The sequence below is a fragment of the Ursus arctos genome, unplaced genomic scaffold (assembly GCF_023065955.2).
Source record: "Ursus arctos isolate Adak ecotype North America unplaced genomic scaffold, UrsArc2.0 scaffold_32, whole genome shotgun sequence".
Taxonomy (NCBI): domain Eukaryota; kingdom Metazoa; phylum Chordata; class Mammalia; order Carnivora; family Ursidae; genus Ursus; species Ursus arctos.
The window spans coordinates 26675173-26696627 of record NW_026623008.1 but is presented as its reverse complement, the minus strand read 5'-3'; the positions used below and the strand labels follow the sequence as shown (position 1 = coordinate 26696627).

The 21455-nt window shown below is 45.5% G+C and overlaps 1 protein-coding gene across 4 annotated transcripts in view; it reads right to left on the bottom strand.

The window, feature by feature from the left end:
- Positions 1–21222, bottom strand: part of AGO1 (argonaute RISC component 1) — a 35140-nt gene extending 13918 nt beyond the window's left edge. Inside the window, exons 1-12 of one of the 4 annotated variants that reach the window (XM_057305396.1) lie at positions 20987–21221; positions 15859–16042; positions 12444–12564; positions 11832–12013; positions 11302–11438; positions 10943–11077; positions 10705–10792; positions 9903–10050; positions 6203–6322; positions 5704–5835; positions 5440–5573; positions 2164–2348 (exon numbers count right to left, since the gene is read on the bottom strand). In XM_057305396.1, the coding sequence (XP_057161379.1) occupies positions 2164–2348; positions 5440–5573; positions 5704–5835; positions 6203–6322; positions 9903–10050; positions 10705–10792; positions 10943–11077; positions 11302–11438; positions 11832–12013; positions 12444–12564; positions 15859–16042; positions 20987–21011 (1591 nt within the window). In that variant the 5' untranslated portion in view covers positions 21012–21221. Of the gene's footprint in view, positions 1–2163; positions 2349–5439; positions 5574–5703; positions 5836–6202; positions 6323–9902; positions 10051–10704; positions 10793–10942; positions 11078–11301; positions 11439–11831; positions 12014–12443; positions 12565–15858; positions 16043–20986 lie in introns of all 4 variants that reach the window. The other 3 variants (XM_026516688.4, XM_057305397.1, XM_044390543.3) reach the window with 3 other exon arrangements.
- Positions 21223–21455: the final 233 nt, after the last annotated feature.

The following is a 21455-nucleotide window of genomic DNA, read 5'->3' as shown; positions in this document are numbered from 1 at the left end:
AAATGATATCAAGGAAGGTACTAACTGATCAGCAGCCTGATAAAATTTCCAGAGGAGTCGAGAAAGATTTATCCTCTAGGCAGGATGATAAGAGATGGCTTCCAGAAATAAGTACACTTAAACTGAGACTTGACAGATAGAATTTTAAGGGCAACATGGGGGATAAGAAGAAGAGTACTTAGATATTCTAGAAAAAGGCAAATGATATAAACAAAGCCAGAGACTAAAAAGCACGGGCAAGAAATGAGCATTTAGGGTGCCTGGGTGGCTCAGTCGGTTAAGTATCTGCCTTTGGCTCAGGTCATAACCCCAGGGTCCTAGGATCAAGTCCCGCAACTGGGCTCCCTACTCCACGGGAAGCCTGCTTCTCCCTCTGTCTCTGCCTCTCTGTCTGTCTCTCATGAATAAATAAATAAAATCTTTAAAAAAAAAATGAGCATTTAGAGTATCTACTATGTGCCAGGCACTGTGCTAGACGCTGCTTTTTATATAATTAATTTATGAGGCTCAGAAAGTTTACGTAATTTGCCTAAATCAGTAAACTGGCATAGCCAGGATTAAAATCCATTTCTATCTAATTCCAGAACAAGTGATCTTTCCAGTATGTGCAGCAAAGGGAACAGTACAAGATAAAGCTGAAAAGGTTAAACTAAGATCAGGGCCCTGAAAAATTTTTATTTTGTGAATTCATACCAATGAAGGTTTTTTTGGGAGTAGAGTCACAAAAGGTCTCATCCAGTAAATGAAAAATCTTTCTTATTCAAGAAAGATTTAAGAAAAAATGTTAGAACTAAGTTGAGAAGTGTGGGTGGAGAGCAGAGAATAGATCTTAAGACTGTAAAAAAAGAAGATGATGGAGATGAAGCAAAGAGAAGACAGACTGCCTCCAGAGTTTGGATGAAGGTACCCAGGAGCAATTACAATGCCAAACACAGCAGACGTAAAGGAATAGCTTACTAATAAAGAGAGAAGACAAGCTACTAAAGAGGTCCACCAATACACATAAGAGCAAAGATTACATGTTTTATTCACCAATGTATTTAGGACCTAGCACGGCGTTTCACACATAGTAGATGATTAATAAATGCTTATAGAAGGGAGAAAGGTCAAAGGGACAGATGGGAACAGTGGAGAGGTCAAAGGTTGGACCAAAATTTAATAATACATTATAACACTTATCAATAAGAGGTGATGATTTAAGCAACTGGAATAAATGAAAATTTCACTAGAATGCAAAGACAGAGAAGGCAGGGTATAGAAATCTGGAAAATACCAGGCATATCAGGTAATGACAAAAATAATTAAAGAGAGACAGGAGAAAGTCAAGTGAAGAGAAGTGAGAAAGGTCACAGATGGCTCTCTGCAGGGGAAGTTTTGGAGAAAGAGGTAAGACAGATGAAAGAGGCAAAGGGTAAGTGGCTGGTGAGGACGTGGGTCTAGAAAATGTGGAGAACTCATTCAAAAAGTATGACGAAGAAGAACAAGAAACAGGAAGACAAAAGCTAAAGGAGATGTTATGACTGTGGTAATGTACTCTTGGATGGGGAATATGAATAAGATTGAGGGTTAAAGGGTACGAAGTCCCAAAAGTGGCAGGATGAAATGGGAACAAGAGCATACATGGGCTGAACAAGGTAAGAGGAGGGACACCTCTTCATCTGAAACAGAAGAGGTGCTGGGAAAGCAGAGTAAAAGAACTGAGCCAGAGATATATATATAGTCATCCCTATTCTTAAAAGTGGGAGAGAGAGAGAACTTTTCAGAAAGTCCAAGTCATTCCCAGGCAACAAACCACTTATAGAATCACCACAAATTCTGCTTGAGTGTGCTTCTCAATGTCCTGATAGACAACACACTCCTAGGGATAGGAAGGAATCTGGACTGACCCATATCTGTATTTGGCTCAGCTTAGCCTGGCATGAAAGACCAGCACGCAGAGGACCCCAATAAATGTTACTAGGATGGAGTGTGAGCAGGTAAGCAGGACCTGGGATAACTCAATGGCTCATACAGGCTAATATTTTTCTTTCAAAAGGAATACTGATATTAAGGAAGAACTCTGGCAAGAGCAAAGAACCCACACTGAGTCCTCCCTAGGAGCCTCCAGGGAGCTACCCTGAGAAGAGTCCTATCTTCATTATCACTGTCCCCAGAGAACTGTACCATACACTGGCGTCTTCCCTGGCAGGATGACGATAATGAGCTGCAGCCCTGAGTAGGTGTTCTTGAGATGCCGGAACATGGGCTCCACGCTGTCTGCCCCCTGCGCGTATTTGCAGAAGCAAGGCTGGCCCTGGATGGGCATCCCTGCATCCTTGGAAATCTTCCGCAGTTGGTCTGTGAAGTTCCTGCAGCACAAGTATGGTCATGACAGGAGGCAGTGAGTCCCACTTTAATACCTCTGAACAAATGCCTCCATCTTAGGTACCTAGTACTAGGACAGCCACTGAGACATTTTGAGATAAATGAGACGTGATCACAGCCAGTGTAAAAAAACACATTTATAGTTGAGTAGGACAAAATCACTCTTGTTAAGTATTCAATGGTATGAGCTGAGAGCCGAGGGAGCCCAGAAGAGGGACCTGTGGGAATTCTGAGTCCCCACCTTATCCCACTCAAGTGGCTGATTCCTGTGCACTAAGTCCATAGCAATAGGCAAATGCCCAAGAGAAAGTCCTCTGCTCATATTAAAATAAGTTCCAACAGTGATCAGAGCACAGGAGGTGCTCAGTAAAAATGAGCTCCATCTTCCCCTACTGATTCTTTGAAGCCTAAGAGCAGCAAATAATTAAACAAGCTTCTTTCTTTTAGCTTTAGGGCTTTACCCTAGGAAAGGAAGACAAAGTTGTAAGAAAGGGTACACATGCAGATTTTAAAAATCAAGCTACATAAGTACGATGACAGACTGAAATGAACAGCAGAAAATTTAACTTGTGAAAATCCTACACTTAGATTAAAAGCAATATACAAATAGAGAATAAAAGCAATTATTTAGGGGACATTATATAGCATATAAATACCAATATGATAGATTCAAAAGTCTATATAGTGAGAAAATAAGTATTTTTTCCACATATTTAGTTAAAAAAAAAAAGCAAACACAAGATAAATACAGTATGCCACTGTTACGTAAAATTTAAAATCACTTAGGGGGCGCCCTCAGTGGCGCAGGCGATTGAACTCTTGACTCTTGGTTTCGGTTGGGTCGTGATGTCAGGGTCCTGAGACTGAGCACCATGTTGGGCTCCACGCTCAGCTCAGAGTCAGCTTGGGTTTCTCTCTCCCTCTCCCCCTTCCCGCCTCCCCGCTCCCCCACCCCTGCACACGCGTGCTCTATCTTAAAAATTTTTTAATCATTTATATATAGGTGTATAAAACACATAAATTAGATGGAAGGTCATAAAAGTTCATGACAGTGGCTGCATTAGAGGGAGGAACTGAACTAGTATGGAAGCTATAAAGGAAAATCAAATTTAATAAGTCACATTTAATAAGTGGGTCTCTACTTCAAAGAAAGTGGTATTCCCAATCTTTTCTCTACCACCAGATCACACTTGGCATACCATGTTCTGTGCTGGGGGCCATGTGTTGAAAGAAGTCTAGAATGGGGAAGATCTTGAAATCCTCTCCTAAAAGTGATACAGTGGCAGTAACAGAACTTCTTTCGCCAGAAGAAAAATTCTGAAGATTGACCATAGGACTCCCTCATCCATCCCCAATTACCAACTTCTCCACCTCCACAGCCACCTTCACTTCTCCCTCTATCCAGCAGAAAAGATGCCTTTTCCTGTGCTCTGGATCCTATCCCCTCACACACACTTAGGAACTTTGCTCTATTTACTTTCCAGTTTCTCAGAGTTCTTATATTCAGCCTCTGTTCAACATGTACATTCTTCCTGGATGATCTCATCCACTGCCATTCCCGAAGACTCCCAGATTTTAATCTTTAGCCCAGAACCAAACATCCAACTGGGTACCACTGACCCAGGTGTACAAGTCACAGTCTTATCCCTTGCATCTGGGGATCACTGGGAGAATCACTGGGACATCTGATGAACAGAATTCCAACTCCGAGATTCTAGGTTTATCAGTTTCTGTCCCCCAAAATATCCAAAACAATGGACTGTTTCTCAGAAAACCTGAACAGGGAAAGAACATAGGAATGAGAGAAGTATACAGAGAATAGAGCTACCGATAAGCTGACACAAAGGCAGAGAGCTGGGAGGCTTTCCAGTATTGCTAAGGGCCAGCTCTCCAATGCTAGGCCAAGGCTAGGAGTGGCCTGATCTAAATGGCGCTAAAATCCCCAAAACCCGAGAAAGGGGACATGAGGAACTCATTTAAAAGAAACTATTAAGTGTGACGGTGGTAGTTGTATATCTATGAGGGGAGAAGGACAGGCATGGCAGCCAGAATCCCCACATTCATCAGGTGCTGCTGTACTAATTCTTAATGAAAACCCAAGGCCAGCTGAACCTGCCAGGACACACAGCTCTATTATCCTTGTCAATACCCAAAGTGGTCAACTCTTCCTCAGCCTAGGTGTGCACTGACCCTTTGACCCTCCTCTAGATCCAAAGAGAAGAAGCGACCACTTCAAAAGACTACAGGAACTACTGAACTATATGCACTTTAAATGGGTTAATTTCGTGGTATTTGAAATATCTCCATAAAAAGAAAAGACTGCAGGGAAAGGGTCAGCTACTTCTTCACTACTCATTCATTCACTCGAAACCATTACTCCCCTAATGTGTTCCTTTAACCCATTTGGCTATATCATTTTCTTCACTGCTGTCATCTCTTCCTAGCGCCTCAGCCACAGGTAGCTAAGAGGCCCATACAACTCATGTTCATCTAATTCAGGTCACTTGGACCTGAATGAACAAATTCTGTGTATAGGAGAGGACAGTTCAGAGAACGAGCTGAGATTTTGTTTCCAATGAGCAACACAAGCTTTGAAGCCACAGATCTGATTTGATTCCAACTCTTGACACTTTCTTGATATGCAAACCTTGTACAAGGTACTGTTTGAGCCTCAGTCTCCTGAAAACGGTAATACCACCACCTACTCACTGTGAAGATGAAATGAGAGAACATAAAATTAGGTAGAGTGTTGGTGCAACATTATAGTCATCACTATACTAGTATTTTACTACCAATATTAGTAATTATAACAATAAAATAATTCAGGCCTCCCTTAGGAGATTCACGTCCTGAAATCACCATCTCTGACACAAATGCAGCTTCTTTTCAAGACTTCTGACCACAGATGGACAGAAAAGGAACAGGCAGAAGTTTGAGCCAGGAAGCATAGGGAAGCAGGGTCAAGAGTCAGAAAGAAGAGACCACAGACCAAATTCTGGCCCCTTGTGGGTAAGGGAAGGTACTCAGCTCTAGGGTCCTCCCCACCCTTCCACCCATACACCCAACCCTCCTTACTTGAGCACCTCTTCTCGACACTGTTTTTGGGGTGCGAAGCAGGCGATGGCCCAGACTTTGATCTCAATCCCATTGTAGAACTGTTTCCCCCGCATGTCCCAGACACCCTGATTAGGTGTGGCAATGGCCCGGTTCTGGGGATAGGCAAAGGGGGCGCCCAGGTGAGCCTCAGTAGAGCCAGGTGAGTAGGGGACCAAAAGCCCCTGGCTATATAAACCCAATTCCCCCCTCCCATATGTCCCAGAGATGTTGTCTGGCCCTGACCCTGCTCACCCGGCCGCCGTACTGCAAGATGGGCGCCGGCAGCACTCGCCCCGTCACCTCCGTCATGTCATCCTTCACTTTGATCCCAAATTCCTGGATGTAGGGATCTAGGTTGTAGCTGGCATTCTTCATCTGCAAGACAAAAGAAGGGGATCTCAGGAGAGCAGCAGCTTGGCAATACTGCTCACCCTCTGGGTCCCAAGGAGAAAGCCCTGAAGAGCAGCTGGGGCTGGCAAGTAATAGCCCTAAAAAAAGGGGGGAAAGTGGAAAATGAAGTAAGTGGGAGTGGATAACACAGGGAAGTAATACAGGAGGGAAAAAGAAATAGGAAGCCAAGTAGCTACAGGGTCAAGAAATAAGAGCAGTCCTATGGAATCCCAGGCAACAAATCCAGACTTGTGTTCTCCTGAGGATCCTGCCAAGGCAGAAAAGCATCTATGCTACCAGGGGCCCCAATGACTGAGCAACCAAGCACACATTTCTCTGCAGCCCTACTGACCAGGCGGCTAATCTCCTCCTGTCTGTCTGGGGCCGACCTAGCTGTAGCCTTTATCATGGTCGAAGTCTGGTTGTCGGTCAACTTCTTAATGCAGCGCTGCCCAGCCACAATGTTACAGACCTGAGGAAACGAGAAGGACAGGTAGCTCTGGCTTGAGTACAGTCCACCCTGTACCCAGAGCCCCACAATAAGGGAAGAGACCTTGGCCGTGGAAAGGGGACTGCAAAATCTCTTGTGCAGAAACAGGTAAGTTAGCAAATATCCATGTGCAATACAGAAGGCAATATAGCCACTCTGTCATTAACAGATTGGGGTCCAGAGCCAGATCCGGGCTCAGGTCTCATGTTAACTGCGGAGAACAGTAACAATCTCATAGGGTTGTTCAGAGACTAAATAAAATAAAGCACTTAAAGGACTGTGTACAGTTCTGGAACACAGTAAACACTCAGTAAACTCTTGCATAAATTATTATTTACCAAAGGACCCAGTATAGAGCTCTTCTGAATACTAAAAAACTCAATATATACAAACTGGATTCCTAAGGTAGTAGACAGCTCTTCAATGGTGACAAGCAGTCAGTTGTTCCCCTGCAACCCAGCAGGAGAACTGGAGATGGCTCTTAACTTTTGAACTCCAGCCTAGAGATGATCACTAAGCCCTTGGACGCCCAGAAATCATAGTCTCTCTTGGCTGACAGCGTCCCCTATTGATGTGAGGAACATCCTGCCATGCATTCCTGTTTTGGGCCCAAGAGAACACAGTGGAGCTCAGAAAAGACTTTCTAGTAAAGTACAAGACTTCCATTCCCCAATATGCTATATTCAGGATGCTGTGAACAGGAAGCCTTTTGGCAGAGTAGAGAGAGCCAGCAGGTTGGGAAGACTTGAGTTTGAAGTCCAGCTTTGCCATTTCTAGGTGGTATTACCTTGGGCAGGTCTCTTAACTACTCTGAGACTCTGCTTCTTTAATTTCAGTCATGGGATAAAACACTAGTTGTCTACGAGGTTGTTGTGAGAAGTTAGACAAAATGAAACATATAATTTGTTCCCATAGGGCCAACACTGTGTAAGTGTTTTCCTCCTAATATCCAAAGTTCATTTTGAACAATGGTAGGGAAAACCAGGACAAGGTCACCTGCCCTTAAATTCCATATCCCAAAGAATATACAAATTAGTCAATTCAATTAATAAAAATCCAGAATTGTTAAAATTTAGGACATTGCTCTTTTAAAAGCACCATAAAGTTGTAGCACTCTTGACAGATGATTTCAGCTACAGAATCAACATTAAGAAAAAAATTAAAGCAGGGGTGTGGAGAAATTGGGACCCTGTCCATTGCTGGTGAGAATGTGAAATGGTACAGCCACTATGGAAAACAGTATGGTGATTCCTCAAAAAATTAAACACACAATCACAATATGATTCAGTAAATCCACATCTGAGTATATACTCAAAGGAAGTGAAAGTAGGGACTAGAACAAATATCTGTACACCTATATTCATAGCAGCATTATTTATTATAGCTAAAAAAGTGGAAGCAATCTAAGTGTATCCGCCAATGAACTGAATGGATTAAAAAAATGTGGTATATATGTACAACAGAATATTATTCAGCCTTAAAAAGGAAGAAAATTCTGAGGCATGCTACAATATAATGAGCCTTGAAGACATTATGCTAAGTGGAATATGACAGTAAAAAAAAGCCACATATTATATAATTCTATTCATATGACACGTCCAGAAGAGACGAATGACAGAAATAGATTAGTGATTACTAAGGGCTGATTGGTGGAGAGGAGGAGTGTAAGTGACTACTAATGGGTATGGGTTTTCTTCTGGAGATGATGAAATGTTTCAGAATTAGATAACGGTGATGGTTAGACAACTCTGAACATACTAAAAACCACTTTTTAGGAGGATAAATTTTATGGTATGTGAATTATATCTCGATAAAGTTATTCTAAAAAGCAAAACAAACAAAAAATCCCACCTGGCTACAAGAGCCTACGTGATTAGACCCTGCACCTCTCTCTGAAATCAACCCCTACTACTTTTCCTCTCATATACTACACACCAGCCACTATGGCCTTCTGTCTATCTCTTTAAAAATACAAGCTCCCTGCGGCTTTAGAGCCTTTGCACTTACTATTTACTTCCTGCCTGGAAGGATCTTCCCTCAGGTTATTAAAGGTTATTTCTATCTCATAATTTAGGACACAAATGTCTCCTAAAAGAGACCCTTCCCTGACCATATAACTAAAGTGGCTCTTCAAACCCCTCCTCCCTTACTTCTGTCCCCTTAACCTGTTTTATTATTCTTATACAACTTACTACTATCTGAAACTATCTTATTTATCTATTTATTGTCTATCTCCCCCTTGTAGAACGTAAGCTCCATGACAGCAGGGACCTTGTCTGTCTTGTTGATCTCTACATCCCAGCACCTAAAACAGCATATGACACACAGCAGGAGCTCAATTAATATTTGTTAAATAAACAAATGGTAATAAGAATAAAAATATATGTCATTATATAAATTACTCACCTTGGAAACTAGTGTTTAAACAGAAGTAACGTTAATTTGCTAAAAATCTTAGCTTGCAGTAGATATTAACTAAAGTCTATCTACTTAGCTGGGATTGTCCCTGAAGACTCCTGTTTACACCTCAAGAGAACACAGTCTTCATCCCACTTTCCGTGCATCAACAGCTATTAACTAAAGTCAGAGTTCTTGGGTTTTGGGATCTTATCTCCCCTCAGCCTAATTCCCTCTGGTTAGTTCTGAAATCCCAGAAGCTCACAGAAGGCTTGAGCTTTGGTCCCAGCTATCTTGACTCCTGCTGTGGGAACAGAGTAAGATGTTACTCTAGGTTAGTGCTTCTCCAACTTTAAGGTTCATATGAATCCTCTTCGGATTCTGTTAAAAGACAGATTTTGATTCAGTAGTTCTAGGTGGAACCTGAGATTCTGCATTTCAAACAAGTTCCACTCAAGTAATACCTGTTGCTGTTGGCCTACTGACCACACTTTGAATAGTATTGGACTAAACAACGAAGAAGTCACAAGTAGTTTCTCATTAGACATTCTGGCTAGTGTATTACCAAATCGAAGATAGCCCAATGGTTCTGCATTTGTATTCTATGACTTAAATAGCATTTCTATTCTCTAACTGCAGGATTTCAAAGGTCTGCTAAAGCATAAAAATATGATAAATCTTGGGGCTAACACCTTTTCAAAAGGAACACATTGATAACCTGAACAGGATTCACATTATAGCTAACAGTTATCTCCATTTTCTGGAACACAAGGTATACTCGTATCTCTAGGTCATTTAGGATCCCCAGCTCCAGGTAAGAAAAATTAAAAGTTAAGACAGGGTAAGACAAATAAAAATGAAAATGAATGTGGACATCTGAAATCTCCGTCCTGAACGAACTACTTATTTATTAAACATAAATACAGCTTTCACCTTTGCCTGGCAGTCCTAAAAGAACATGAGAGCAGGATGGGGAATAACGAAAGAAATTACCAGGTAAGAATGAGGCCTACAATTCACAGAATGACCTCATACTTCTCAGAACGTCAATTTTCCAAACTTCAAAATGAGAATGAGAGACTACGAATGGAAGAACAGACCTCTGATGATCAGTGTGCAGGTACAATGCTTGTTCTCCAACCCAGCCATTACTTGGCAGCCTCACCTCTAAGGGCAGGTAGGTATGCTTTTGTTCCTGGCCAACTTGCAGGCAGGGCAGGTGGGGATACTTGAGCTGAAGGTTATATTTCTGCTTGAAATACTGTGCCACTGTGCACTCCACCGTCTGTCCGCTCTCCAGCTGCAAAGGAAACCTGTTTGGGGGGACGAGAAGGAAGTGTTAGAGCCCAGCATTTAATCCCACCTCTTTAGACTTACAACCATGGGAAGCCCCAGACTTGGCTTTATCCCAATCCAGCCTCTTTGAGCACTGCCACTCATGGGAAAGCAGGCAATACAGGGCTCCGAGAGTGAAGACAAAGATTTGAGAGGCAAGTTCCACAACACTCAAGACCATATCTGACTCATGCATTTCTAGTGCTGAGCATAAAGTCCAGCACACAGCAGGCACTCATAGTCCAGTAGTCTGAAGTCAAGAAGGTGGATGGAATCAATGACAGCTTCCCCAAGGTCTAGCCCAGGAGCCCTGCTTTCTTTTTCAGGAGGAAGAATAAGTTGTGAGAGATCTCAACATTTACCGAACTGAGACAGCAGTCAAGGGAAGACTTCTGTTGTCTAGTAAAGGCCCAAGGAGGAAAGGTGGAGACCAAGAAGGTAAAAATGTTAAGGAGAGTATCAAGGATCTGGGAAGTCTGGAGGAGTGATGCCAAACTCTCACAGCTTATCTTTGAAAACAGGGCTCATCCTTAGGGCTGGTAGAGGTCGGGGAGAGGAAGGGGAGTGAAAGAAGTATGTTGAAGTATCAGCCCTCTTCCACCAAGGTATGGCTTAACAGCCTGTCAACTCACGTCTGATGGCTGGCAGGGCGGCGGGTAACATTACACACACGGTATTTCCTCTTCATCTGTCCACAGTGGGTCACTTCCACCTTTAGGCCTGGGATATACACACTGCTTGTCAGGGTTGGAAAAGGCTGTTCATGCGCCCAGACTTGGCCTCTCCCCTGAACATATCCCAAGGGGATTTCCTTTTAGGACTAAAGACAAAGTGGTACTGATTCCCTTCCCCACCTGGTTGGGTCCTCACCTTTGATCTCCTTGGTGAAACGCACACGCTGAGAGTCTGTGAGGGGCTTGGGCTGCTCATCTATGTTCCTGATGTCCAGCACCTCACACATGAACTCAATCACTGGCTGTGCCTTGTAGAAGGCAGTGGCTGAGACTGTGGGGACAGGGTGGGTATAGCTCAGCTCAGGTTTGGTTTTGCTGAATAAATGGAGGCACTGCTCTTTACACCCTCTTCCTTATAGGGTATTGGGACGGGGGAGGGGTCCCAGGGCTAGAGGGATTAGACTAGGAGTACGGTTGCAGAGCTGGGAGGGATGAGGCTGGGAGTGTGGTCACTGGATTCAGGGTGCCCCTGGCTCCATAGCTCTCCCCACTCACCATCAATGTTGAGCATCATCTTCCACATGGCAGGGCGCACAGACTGGTGAAAGCCGAACCAGACCTCGCGCCCACCCCCCAGCGGGTGGTAGTAGCCCTCAGGCGGTGAGAAGAAGGAGCGGCCCACGGGGGTGTACCTGGCAGGGACAGGCAGAGAACTGGTCCCTCGGGCACAGGCCCCCACCCTGTGAGGCATCCTGGGCACGGAGGAGCCCTGGCCTGGAAGGCAGGACACCAGGGCTTTAATTCCAGCTCTGATCCTTAACTAGTTGTATGACTGACCTTGTGCAAGTCTATCTTTTCTGTCCTGCAGGGACAGCTGGGGTGGAGGTCCAAAGATATCTATAAGGGCCAGGGCCAAGGCTTTAAACCATCTAAATGTATATGCATGCTGCTTGGCATAGGGTAAGGCTTCAACGAATGTTTTATTTGAAAGGCATACTGTGGTTCTTAGTATGTGCTCATTCCCCACCTCCCCGCATAGCAATTCTGCCACCACTAGTTGCCCAGATACTAACTAAACCCAGTACCTCATGGATGCCAGGTGCCTCATGGCCACATCCAGGGCTTGCACAGACTCCAAGGGAACAGGGATCTGGCCACTGACCAGGGCCTCATGCAGCATGCGCCAGCTAACAATAGCTAGCCACTTGATGGAGACCTTGAAGATTCGATCCTTCCCTTCCCCAGGGATTGTCACCTCAAAGTCAACCTTCAGAAGAAAGGAGTGAAGGATTGCCAATACCTTCCCACAGTCCAACATTCCTTGCCCTGCCCCAGGTATCCCCCACCACACAGATTTGCCAAGCACCTGATCCTTAAACTGACAGGGGCTCACAATGAAGATTTCAGGGGAAATTCAGTCATTTAGTCTCTAACCACCTTAGCTCAGTACTTCTATCCCTCTCAACTTAGCAGGAAGTCCTTCAAGTCTGTTATAAGTCTAATCTCAGTCTGTTTGGGACAGGGACAGACATACACTAGGCTAAATAAACATCGCACCTACCCATCCCTCACTGTGAAACACTTTCTCACCATAAAAGGTGAAAGGAATTTTTGGACTGCCAGACTCCAAACAGGCTTACATGAGCTCTATACCATCCCAAACCCATGACACAGGTCTAGCCTAACTCCCAACTTACCCGTTCATTGCCAATGGGCAGTGCTGTGACAGTGTAAATGTTCTTCTTTCCATCATACACAGGCTTGCGATCACCAAAAATCTGAGGCTTGAAATGCTGGACCATGTACTCCACCACTTCCCTGTGGGGGATAGGAGCAGCCTATGGAAGCTGAGAGACTACCGCTTCAAGCTCTTGGAAGCAGTTCAATGTTCAGGTAATGTCCATGCCCTCCTAGCAGCTACTCTAATCTCTACTCTATGGTACTGCTTCTAGAACATCACACATTCATATGAATCACCTGGAGATTTTACTAACATGCAGATCCTAATTCACGTCTAGAGCAAAGCTTGAAATTCTACAGTTCCAACAAGCTATCAAATGATGCTTCTGGTTCTCAGATCACCAAGGCTTTAAAGGATCTGAAAGAGTAGGTACATGTGCCTTCTGAGTGGGGGCGTGGGGGGGGGGGTTGGGGGGGGCAGAGAGGAAAAGGGCTCATTCCTAGTGTCTATCTAGAATCAGGAACAGAATCCAGGCTGTTCCAATCCCCAAGCTGAGACATAAAAAAGGTAGATGAGGAAAAGATATGAACTGGAATAGGAATAAACTGGAAGAACCCCATCTCTCCCATCTCTCTGAAGCTCTTAGTCCCACCACCACATTATCACTCCGTTATCATCTCTTTCTTGATTTCACTTCCTGTCCTCTGCCACTAAGATCCCAGAGTGTCCATTTATCCTTCAAAATACCACCCCATCCAACTATGTGACCTCTTCACTTTCTAAACCAAAGCTCTTAAATACTACTGGATTAAAAAAACTCAAATTGTACATTGTAAATAACTGTAAACACATGGTTTCAATCCCAATTAGGCTTTAGTGCTACCAAGCAATCTTTTCCATGTCCCTGATCAGTTCCATCCCTCATACACTATGTCATACTTTCTCCTCTACCCTCTAACTCCAGAACCCATCCCTACCTCCAAATCAAAAATCAACTCTAATGACTCTAAAAAGACAGTGCAAGATAGGCAAGGCCACCTTCAAGTTCCCAGACATACAAATAAACATACTTATATATGCACACCTCTTTTCTTTTCCCCTCACACTTGAAATGTCCCTTCCATATATACTTTTTAAATATATGAAAACTTGTTCAACTTCACTCAAGAGAGAAAGACAACTTAAAATTAAACCAAGAGTGGGTGCCTGGCTGGCTCAGTTGGTACAGCATGCAACTCTTGATCTCAGGGTTGTGAGTTCAAGCCCCACACTGTGCACAGAGCTTATTTTTAAAAAGTTAAAAATAAAATAAAATAGGGGCGCCTGGGTGGCACAGTCGTTAAGCGTCTGCCTTCGGCTCAGGGCGTGATCCCGGCGTTACGGGATCGAGCCCCACATCAGGCTCCTCTGCTATGAGCCTGCTTCTTCCTCTCCCACTCTCCCTGCTTGTGTTCCCTCTCTCGCTGGCTGTCTCTATCTCTGCCAAATAAATAAATAAAATCTTTAAAAAAAAAAAAAAAATAAATAAAATAAAATAAAATAAAATAAAATAAACTAGCCCAAGATATAATTTTCTACTTATCAGAATTCCAAAGGTCAAACAATCCAATACACTGAACTGGTACAGATTTGGAAGAGGCGCTGCGATACTTTGATAATGGGAGTATAAATTGGTACAACTTACCTTCAAAAATAAACAAACTGGTAATATCTCCAAATTGTTCAATGTATTATGCCAGCAATTCCACTCCTAGGAATTTATCCTATAGATACACTAATATTTGAGTGCAAAAATGTATCTACATTTAATAATATTCAACAGTTTCACTTTTGTAGCAAAAGTTTAGGTTAAAGCTAAGTGTTCCTCAATAGATTTATTAAGTAAGTTATAATACATCCATTCAGTGGAATATCTATGGAGCTATGCACAAGACTGAGGCAGATATGCATGATCTGATACATATTGTTCAGTGGAAAAAAGCAAGGTACAGAACAAGGCATATAGTACTCGATATTTTATGAGGGTTTTTATTTTTATTTTTATTTATTTAGTTAGAGAGAGTGAGAGAACACAAGCAGGGGGAGTGTCAGGCAGAGGGAGAGGGAGAAGCAGGCTCCCCGCTGAGCAGTGAGCCTGATGTGGGGCTCGAGCCCAGGATCCTGGGATTATGACCTGAGCCTAAGGCAGCCACTTAACCAACTGAGCCATCCAGGCACCCCTATGTTGTGCATTTTAAAAAATGTTTTATATACACATATGCTTGCATATGAAAACAAAAATATATGGAAACATACTCAAGAATGGTATCAGTGAATGCCTCTAGGGAAAGGGACTAGGTGACTAGAGACCAGGGTAGCAGGAGATATTTTTCACTGCTGCTCTTTTTGTAATACGTTATTTATTTATTTTTACATTGTGCATATGTAGTTTTCAAGTAATAATGAAATAAATTAATTTTAAAAAGAAATATCACTTTGGGTACCCAGATGGCTTAGTCGGAAGAGCATACGACTCTTGTTCTTGGGGTTGTGAGTTTGAGCTCCATGTTGGGTACAGAGATTACTTAAAAATAAAATCTTTTTTTTTTTTTAAAGATTTTATTTACCTATTTGAGAGGGGGAGGGTGAGGGGGAGAGAGAGAGAAAGAAAGAGAGAGAGTGAGCAGAAGCCCAGGGAGAGGGGCAGAAGGAGAGGGAGAGGCAAACTGCCCACTGAGCAGGGAGCCAGGCGCAGGGCTTAATCCCAGGACTCCGGGATCATGACCTAAGCCAAAGGCAGATGCTTAACAGACTGAGCCACCCAGGTGCCCCTAAAAATAAAATCTTTAAAAAAACAAAAAGAAAGAGAGAAATATTGCTTCTTCCAAGGCTAATTCCTCCAACTATGTGTCCTATAATGTCTTCCTGCCTTAGCCATGAGTGGGAACTCACTCCTCTCCTCTCTGTCCTGTACCTTTAACTAGCTTCTTCTCCTCTGTTTATAAGCATATCTATGTCTCATTCTTAAAAACTTTCCATTCATTCATTCATTTTAACAAATACTGCAATGTGCAATGCATTGTACTTGACCCCTATAAATCCTCTCTAACCAACATATTCTCTCTCTCCCGGTGCTTGACTATCAAGCTATTTAGAAAAGGCTATCTGCTCTCACCATCCCTACCACATTACCTTCTACTTATTCCTAGTAGTTAGATTACTAGCCCAACTACTCTGCTGAAACTGCTTGGCAAAAAGAACCAATTATTTCCTAGTAGCTAAATTCAAAGATATTTTTCAGCCTATACCTTACCTGGACTCTCCTCCTCAAAAACTTCCTTGAATCTGGTGATACCACCCTCTACTAATTTTCTCTGGATACTCTTTGAAGATTCTGAGGCTCAGGAAAGTAAAGACTCCTGGACTTTGTAGCTTAAATGTGCATCACTTACCGGTTGACTCTGCGAGGACACTTATCCGGCTTGATATCCACCTCGTAGTGGTAGACGTCAATCTTAGGGATGTCCACCTCAAAGTAATTGGCCAGGAGCTTGATTGGTTTCCCCACAGTGCCAATGCCAGGCCGGCGAGGTGCCTGGAACACCTGCTGCAGGGGGGGCAGGTAGGCGCCCGCAGCTACAAGATAAAAAGGCTGGTGAGGGTAGAGTCTAGCAGTCTCCTTACCATTCTGATCAGAAGGCACAAGGCCTCCCAGGACAGGAACATGAGAGTATAGGGGAAGCCTCTTTCCTGCCTACCCAACCCAACTAAGGGGTTCCACTGGCTCAGACAACCCACGTTCATTTTTTTTAAACCTCTCTCCAGTTAGGAAAATTATCCTTCTTGTCTCTCTTCAATTCATCAGGTGAATACTTAATACATTTCTATTACATGTTACGTAGAGGAGCTAAATCTGGCTCCCAATAATAAAACTTTCTTTCTCGTACTAGATTAAGACACCTGCCTCCACCACGTATCTAGCAGACAAGAAATGCTTCTCTGCCAACCAGATGCTCACTTCACTCACTACCATCCCAAACATGAAACAGCAACATCCTAATGCTCCTCTGCAGTGTAGGCAGGAGGAAGATCCAAAGAAGGTCAGGCTAGGGGGATGTGAGGGAGATGATGTTTTAGAAAGGATTAAGGCAACTGAATGGCTGAGGCTGGAGAGACAGAAAAGTAGAAAAGGCTAAAAAAATAGAGTTTGGAGACAAAAGAAAGGAGAGAGGCTGAAACAGGGAGCTGACAAAGAGGCCACAACTGGAAATCACAGCAGAAAGAGGCTTGATCTAGGAAGGAGGGAAGGCTGGAGTTAAGGCCTGGGCAACATATAGGTTAGAGCTGGGAGGTTGAGCAAGAAGCAAGGCTGCAATTGGGGAGACAAAGAAGAAGAAGTTCAAAAGAATAAAAAGCTAGGGAATGAAGACAGGCAGAACACAGGAGAATGAGCCAAGAATAGGCTAGAGTAGAGGACTTGGGAAGGAGAGGCAGCCATTAGCATGCTGGAGAAGAATGAGATACTGGCTCTGAGAAGGAGAATAAGGAGCTCTGCACAGCCGTGCTCCTTCCACACAGAAAGCCCAGACACTAACAGAAGGGATCAATTTCAAGATAGAGCAGGCCCCTGGGAAAGGGCTAGGGCAGGGCCAGCTTCCACTACTTTCTCTTCTCTTACCACCAGCTAGATTGCTGTCCCTAGTTTTATTTTCTAGCTTGAGGGGAAAGGGAGGAAAAAGGGACACTGTCTAAGAGAAGCCTTTGTCCATAGCAACTATTGTCCTTGCCAGTAGAGGACCAGCCTAGGTGGGAGGAGAGAGGGATAAACCAGCCCAGAACCTCCCATCACCAAGTAGCTCTGCTTTCACAGTCTGCCAGGCTGGGGGGATGGGGCATATCCTCAGCTGGGGGGGGTCAGGAAGAGGTCAGAACCATTCACGGGAGGGGCATACTTTCCAGAGCTAAGCTGCTATGTCTCCTTCTAACCACCTGTCAAGCCCAGCCCCACTCTGCAGACAGAAACACAGACAGAAATGGAGGCTCAGCCTCGGGGGGGAAAAGGCCTTCAAGGATTCAGCTACATGGGGGAAGTGAAAGCCTAACTACTAGTACCTGGGTGCCTACCCCAGAAAGAGCTGGACAGAAATTGCACACAAACAATAGATAGATGCAAACACATAGCGAGACACATTCCTGTCATACACACCCAAACACACACTTAGACCTAGATAGTTTACCTTTATATACATACCCCTCACTGCCCTAGATTGTGAGTTCTTCAAGAGCAGGGACTGTATCTTGCCTCTTAGCATATAGGAGGTGTTCAATATACAGATATTAAATGAATGAACAAACAGATCCACAGATACATCACAAAGAACACACATGCATGCACAGCACACAAACACCTGCAAACTGCTCAAAAACAATTATAAACCCTGTACAAAATAAACATCCTGATGGATATGAGATACCCTTCCCCTCCCCAAGTTTTTACATTCCATTCACCTCCTTAGCCTTCCAGGCTGAATAATCATTTGGATTCTTGGGAAAAAGACATCCCCTAGAGCTGGGGGCTGGGTAGAAATAATGGGGGATGGGACACTCTAATCTCAAAGGCTTCTCTTCCCCAGAAATAGGACTACACATCAAATTCAGCCTCAGGCACCCTCCACACCAAGGAGGCTTTGGGAAAAGAGGAGAACCCCCACTTTCCCCTTCATCCACAAACTAGGTAAGGCAAAAAGGGAGAACCTCTCCTATCCCATCCCCCTGCAAGCCTTAGAGCTGTACGAAGTACCCCACCCTGCCCCCAGCTTTTAGTCTGAGAAAGGGAGACACTTCCCTTCAAACCCAGACAGGGACAGACGGCCACTTTGTGATGCAGATGAGGGCCCCAGCACAGAGGACAAAGCTTGGGCCTTGGGGGAAAGGGGCGGGGCCGTTTCTTGTAGACAAAAGCAAGGAGGGAGGGGCCATGAAAAGGACACTCCCCCTCCCCCATTCCCAACCAGCCCTGAGAAGGAAAAGTAACAGAGCTGAAAAGCCTGGCTCAGGGATTCCTTCCCTGCAGTTCTGAGGCCCACATACCTCCTTGGGAGCCAGACTGCCTATTCAAAACACAAACTCAAGGCTGGGTCAGCTGTCCAGTAAGGAAAGACTAAGAAGCCAACCTCTCCTAAAAAAAATTTGTCCACACGTGAGTATACACAAATTACTAAATATCCACATATGTGCTTAACCATTTATGTTCACACTGGAATGTGATTCAATTCAATTACTAAATGTGTACTTTGTGTCAGGGCCTAGACACTCACTGTTTCCACAGATAAATTAGATATTACTTCTACCCTCCTGGAGCTCCCAATCCAGTACATGTGCTTAGAACACACCTGAGCACAGAAAGCACATCAGGACCTAGCCCTGTGAAGCCAGCATCAGTACTTTTAGTTTTGTGTACTGTGTCCTCCAACTTCCAAGAGAATAGTCTGGGCCTAGGAAGGAGGCCGTTATGGGGTTCCTCCATTCACAGCTTCCAGACTTTATTCTAATCACACCTTTTGATGAGGCAAAGCCTGTCCCACTAGGCTACAGCCAACTCCAGATACCAGGCTCTAGTCCCTTAACTAGAAGCTTATCTCTTGTAACAAGCAAAAAAGTTAATTTCTTCACCACTCCAGAGTCTATTAGGAATTTGTCAGAATGAAGTCATCAGCAGTCTAGTATGGGTGCCAGCTCCCAGCAATCCATCTGGACCTCTGTGACCTACTCCTACTCTATCTAGTACACAGGTTGCTCAAATAGTCTCCAGCCTAGAAAACCAGGAGAGTTCCTAGAATGGAGGAAGAATCCTAAGGGAAGGAGAAATGATTTTCTGAAGTCAGTTGCTCCCTGTGCTCTTCATGAAGACCTACACAGCCTTTACAAGGTCGTTTTTGTTTGGGGGAAAGTAGTCACTAAGTACTTATAGATCACTAAATGAATGCGCTAAGTTGGTAGGTGCTATCTCCTTGGGTGGGGGGGGTTAGGATCCGGCATAAAAAGATAATGATTCTTCCACTGGCAATGAAATTCATGTCCCAAATGAAATGAAATTCCTGCCCTGAATAGAAATCCTATTTCCATCCCTAGAGCAAATGGAAGGAGGTAGTGAGACAAGACCTAAAGGATTCCCGGACCAGAATGCTCCTCTGATCAAAGGGTAAGAGACCTAGGACACAGGAGGTGCCACCATCCCACAACCCATCCTGGAGACTCTGGTCTTGAGGCAGCCCTACCCAATCTCTCCTCTGTTCTCGTCTCCTTTCCTCCTGATTGCCTGTGAATAAGGAGAAGTTAAGGCTATCACCTGGGACTCACCAGGGTGAAAACTATAAACTCCCACTCCCCCAAATAACTTATTCCTGATAAAAGGCTAACTTGGCAACCTTGGGTCTAATAACATGGCCCTGACAGTTTCTGGGGAGCAGAGAGAAGAAAAAGAAAAGATACCCAGTGGGGGGATAGAAGCTACAAAAAATACTGAAGAATAGAAAGAGACTAAGCTGTCACCTGAGGAGACATTTCAATGGCAAAATTATTTTTGGATTAAAAGATTCCATCTCTACAAAGTATTGGACCAGAAACGAGGAAACCGGGCAGACAACTCCTTCCAGATAAACCTGGAACTGGCCTTGGTCCCTCAGTAACCAACACCTTTTCTAAGTTCTCTCTTCAGGGGGAGGACATAGCCTTGGTCCCAGTCTTTCCTCATCCCAGGGGCATAAGCTGGCACTTTGGCAGTTTCTCTCAACCCGTTCTTGGCAAATTGTGACTGAGGGTCTCCAGGATCAAGTGTAAGAGTCCCAAAGATGGGGAAGGGGACCATTTCTATTTGCACTCTGCCAACTTAACCTTAGACAGAATGCGCCCATCAGCGGGCTCCTTTTTCCAAGCCAAATCGGGCGGGGTGGGGGGGATTCGGGCAGCCACGCCCCCACCACTTCGGGCTGCCCCTTCCAGCTGCCACCTCCGCGCATGCTCGGGCGCCTCCGCTCCAGCTCCCCAGACTCTCGGGGGGGAATCCCGGGACTGGATCACCACCCACCACCCCCTGACCCTCGCCCCCGCGTCAGGCCCAGGCTGGGGCGGAGCTCACAGCCCAGCTCTGGCGCCTTCTCCCAAGAGACACTAGCCCAGCCCAGCCCCCGCCCCCCCAGCATGCAGCAGCACTGGGCCCATCTGTGTCGACCCCCTCCTATCCTGGACACCTGGAGCCCGCCCCCTTCCACCTGCCGGGCCTCTCCCTAGGCCTCCCGGGATCTCCGGGAGTCCTTACGTGCGTTCAGGCCCTTCTTCCAGATTACTTCCCACCTCCAGGAGTGCACACAGCCTCCTCTGATAAACAGCCCCCGTCTTAGGGTTTCCTTCACAAGGTTTCCCCCGGAACTGCATACAGCCCCCTTCAAACTGGGCCCCCTATCCCATAAGAGCCCCTCTCCTCACTCAGGAAGCCTTTCCTCACTCGGAAATCCTGTTCTTCAAGCGGGAGTCCCCCGGTCCTTGGAGCACGCACCGTCCCCCACTCCCGGGGGCCCTTACCTGCTCCCGAGGGTCCCGCTTCCATCCCATATACCCGTGCGGAGGTCAGGCGGCCCGGAGACTGTGGAGTCCAGAGTGAGGGGCCTAGGTACCCCGCACTCTAGCTGCTCGGGCTTCCGGGCCGGGCTCGGCACCCCCCCCAAGCCCGGCCGCTCGCGCCGCTGCCCCCGCAGCCTCCGTTGCCGCCGCCGCCGCGGAGCCTGCAGCAGCTCCCCCTGCGAGCGCCCGGCCAGCCGCCAGTGCGCAGGCGCGACCGCCAGGCCCAGGGGGCGGACGGGAACGAGTCAAGCGGGGCGCTCCGACGGCAACAAAGGCCAATGGAGAGGGGCGGGAGTACCGGGGACCCGAGGCAGCGGCCCCTGGCGGCCACCCGTCTCCATGCAGCCCGGCGGGAGGGCTCCGGTAGAGGCGCCGCGGAACCGCGCAGCGGCGTAAGTGGGGTGGGGTGGGGCGGGGGGGGGGGGGCGAG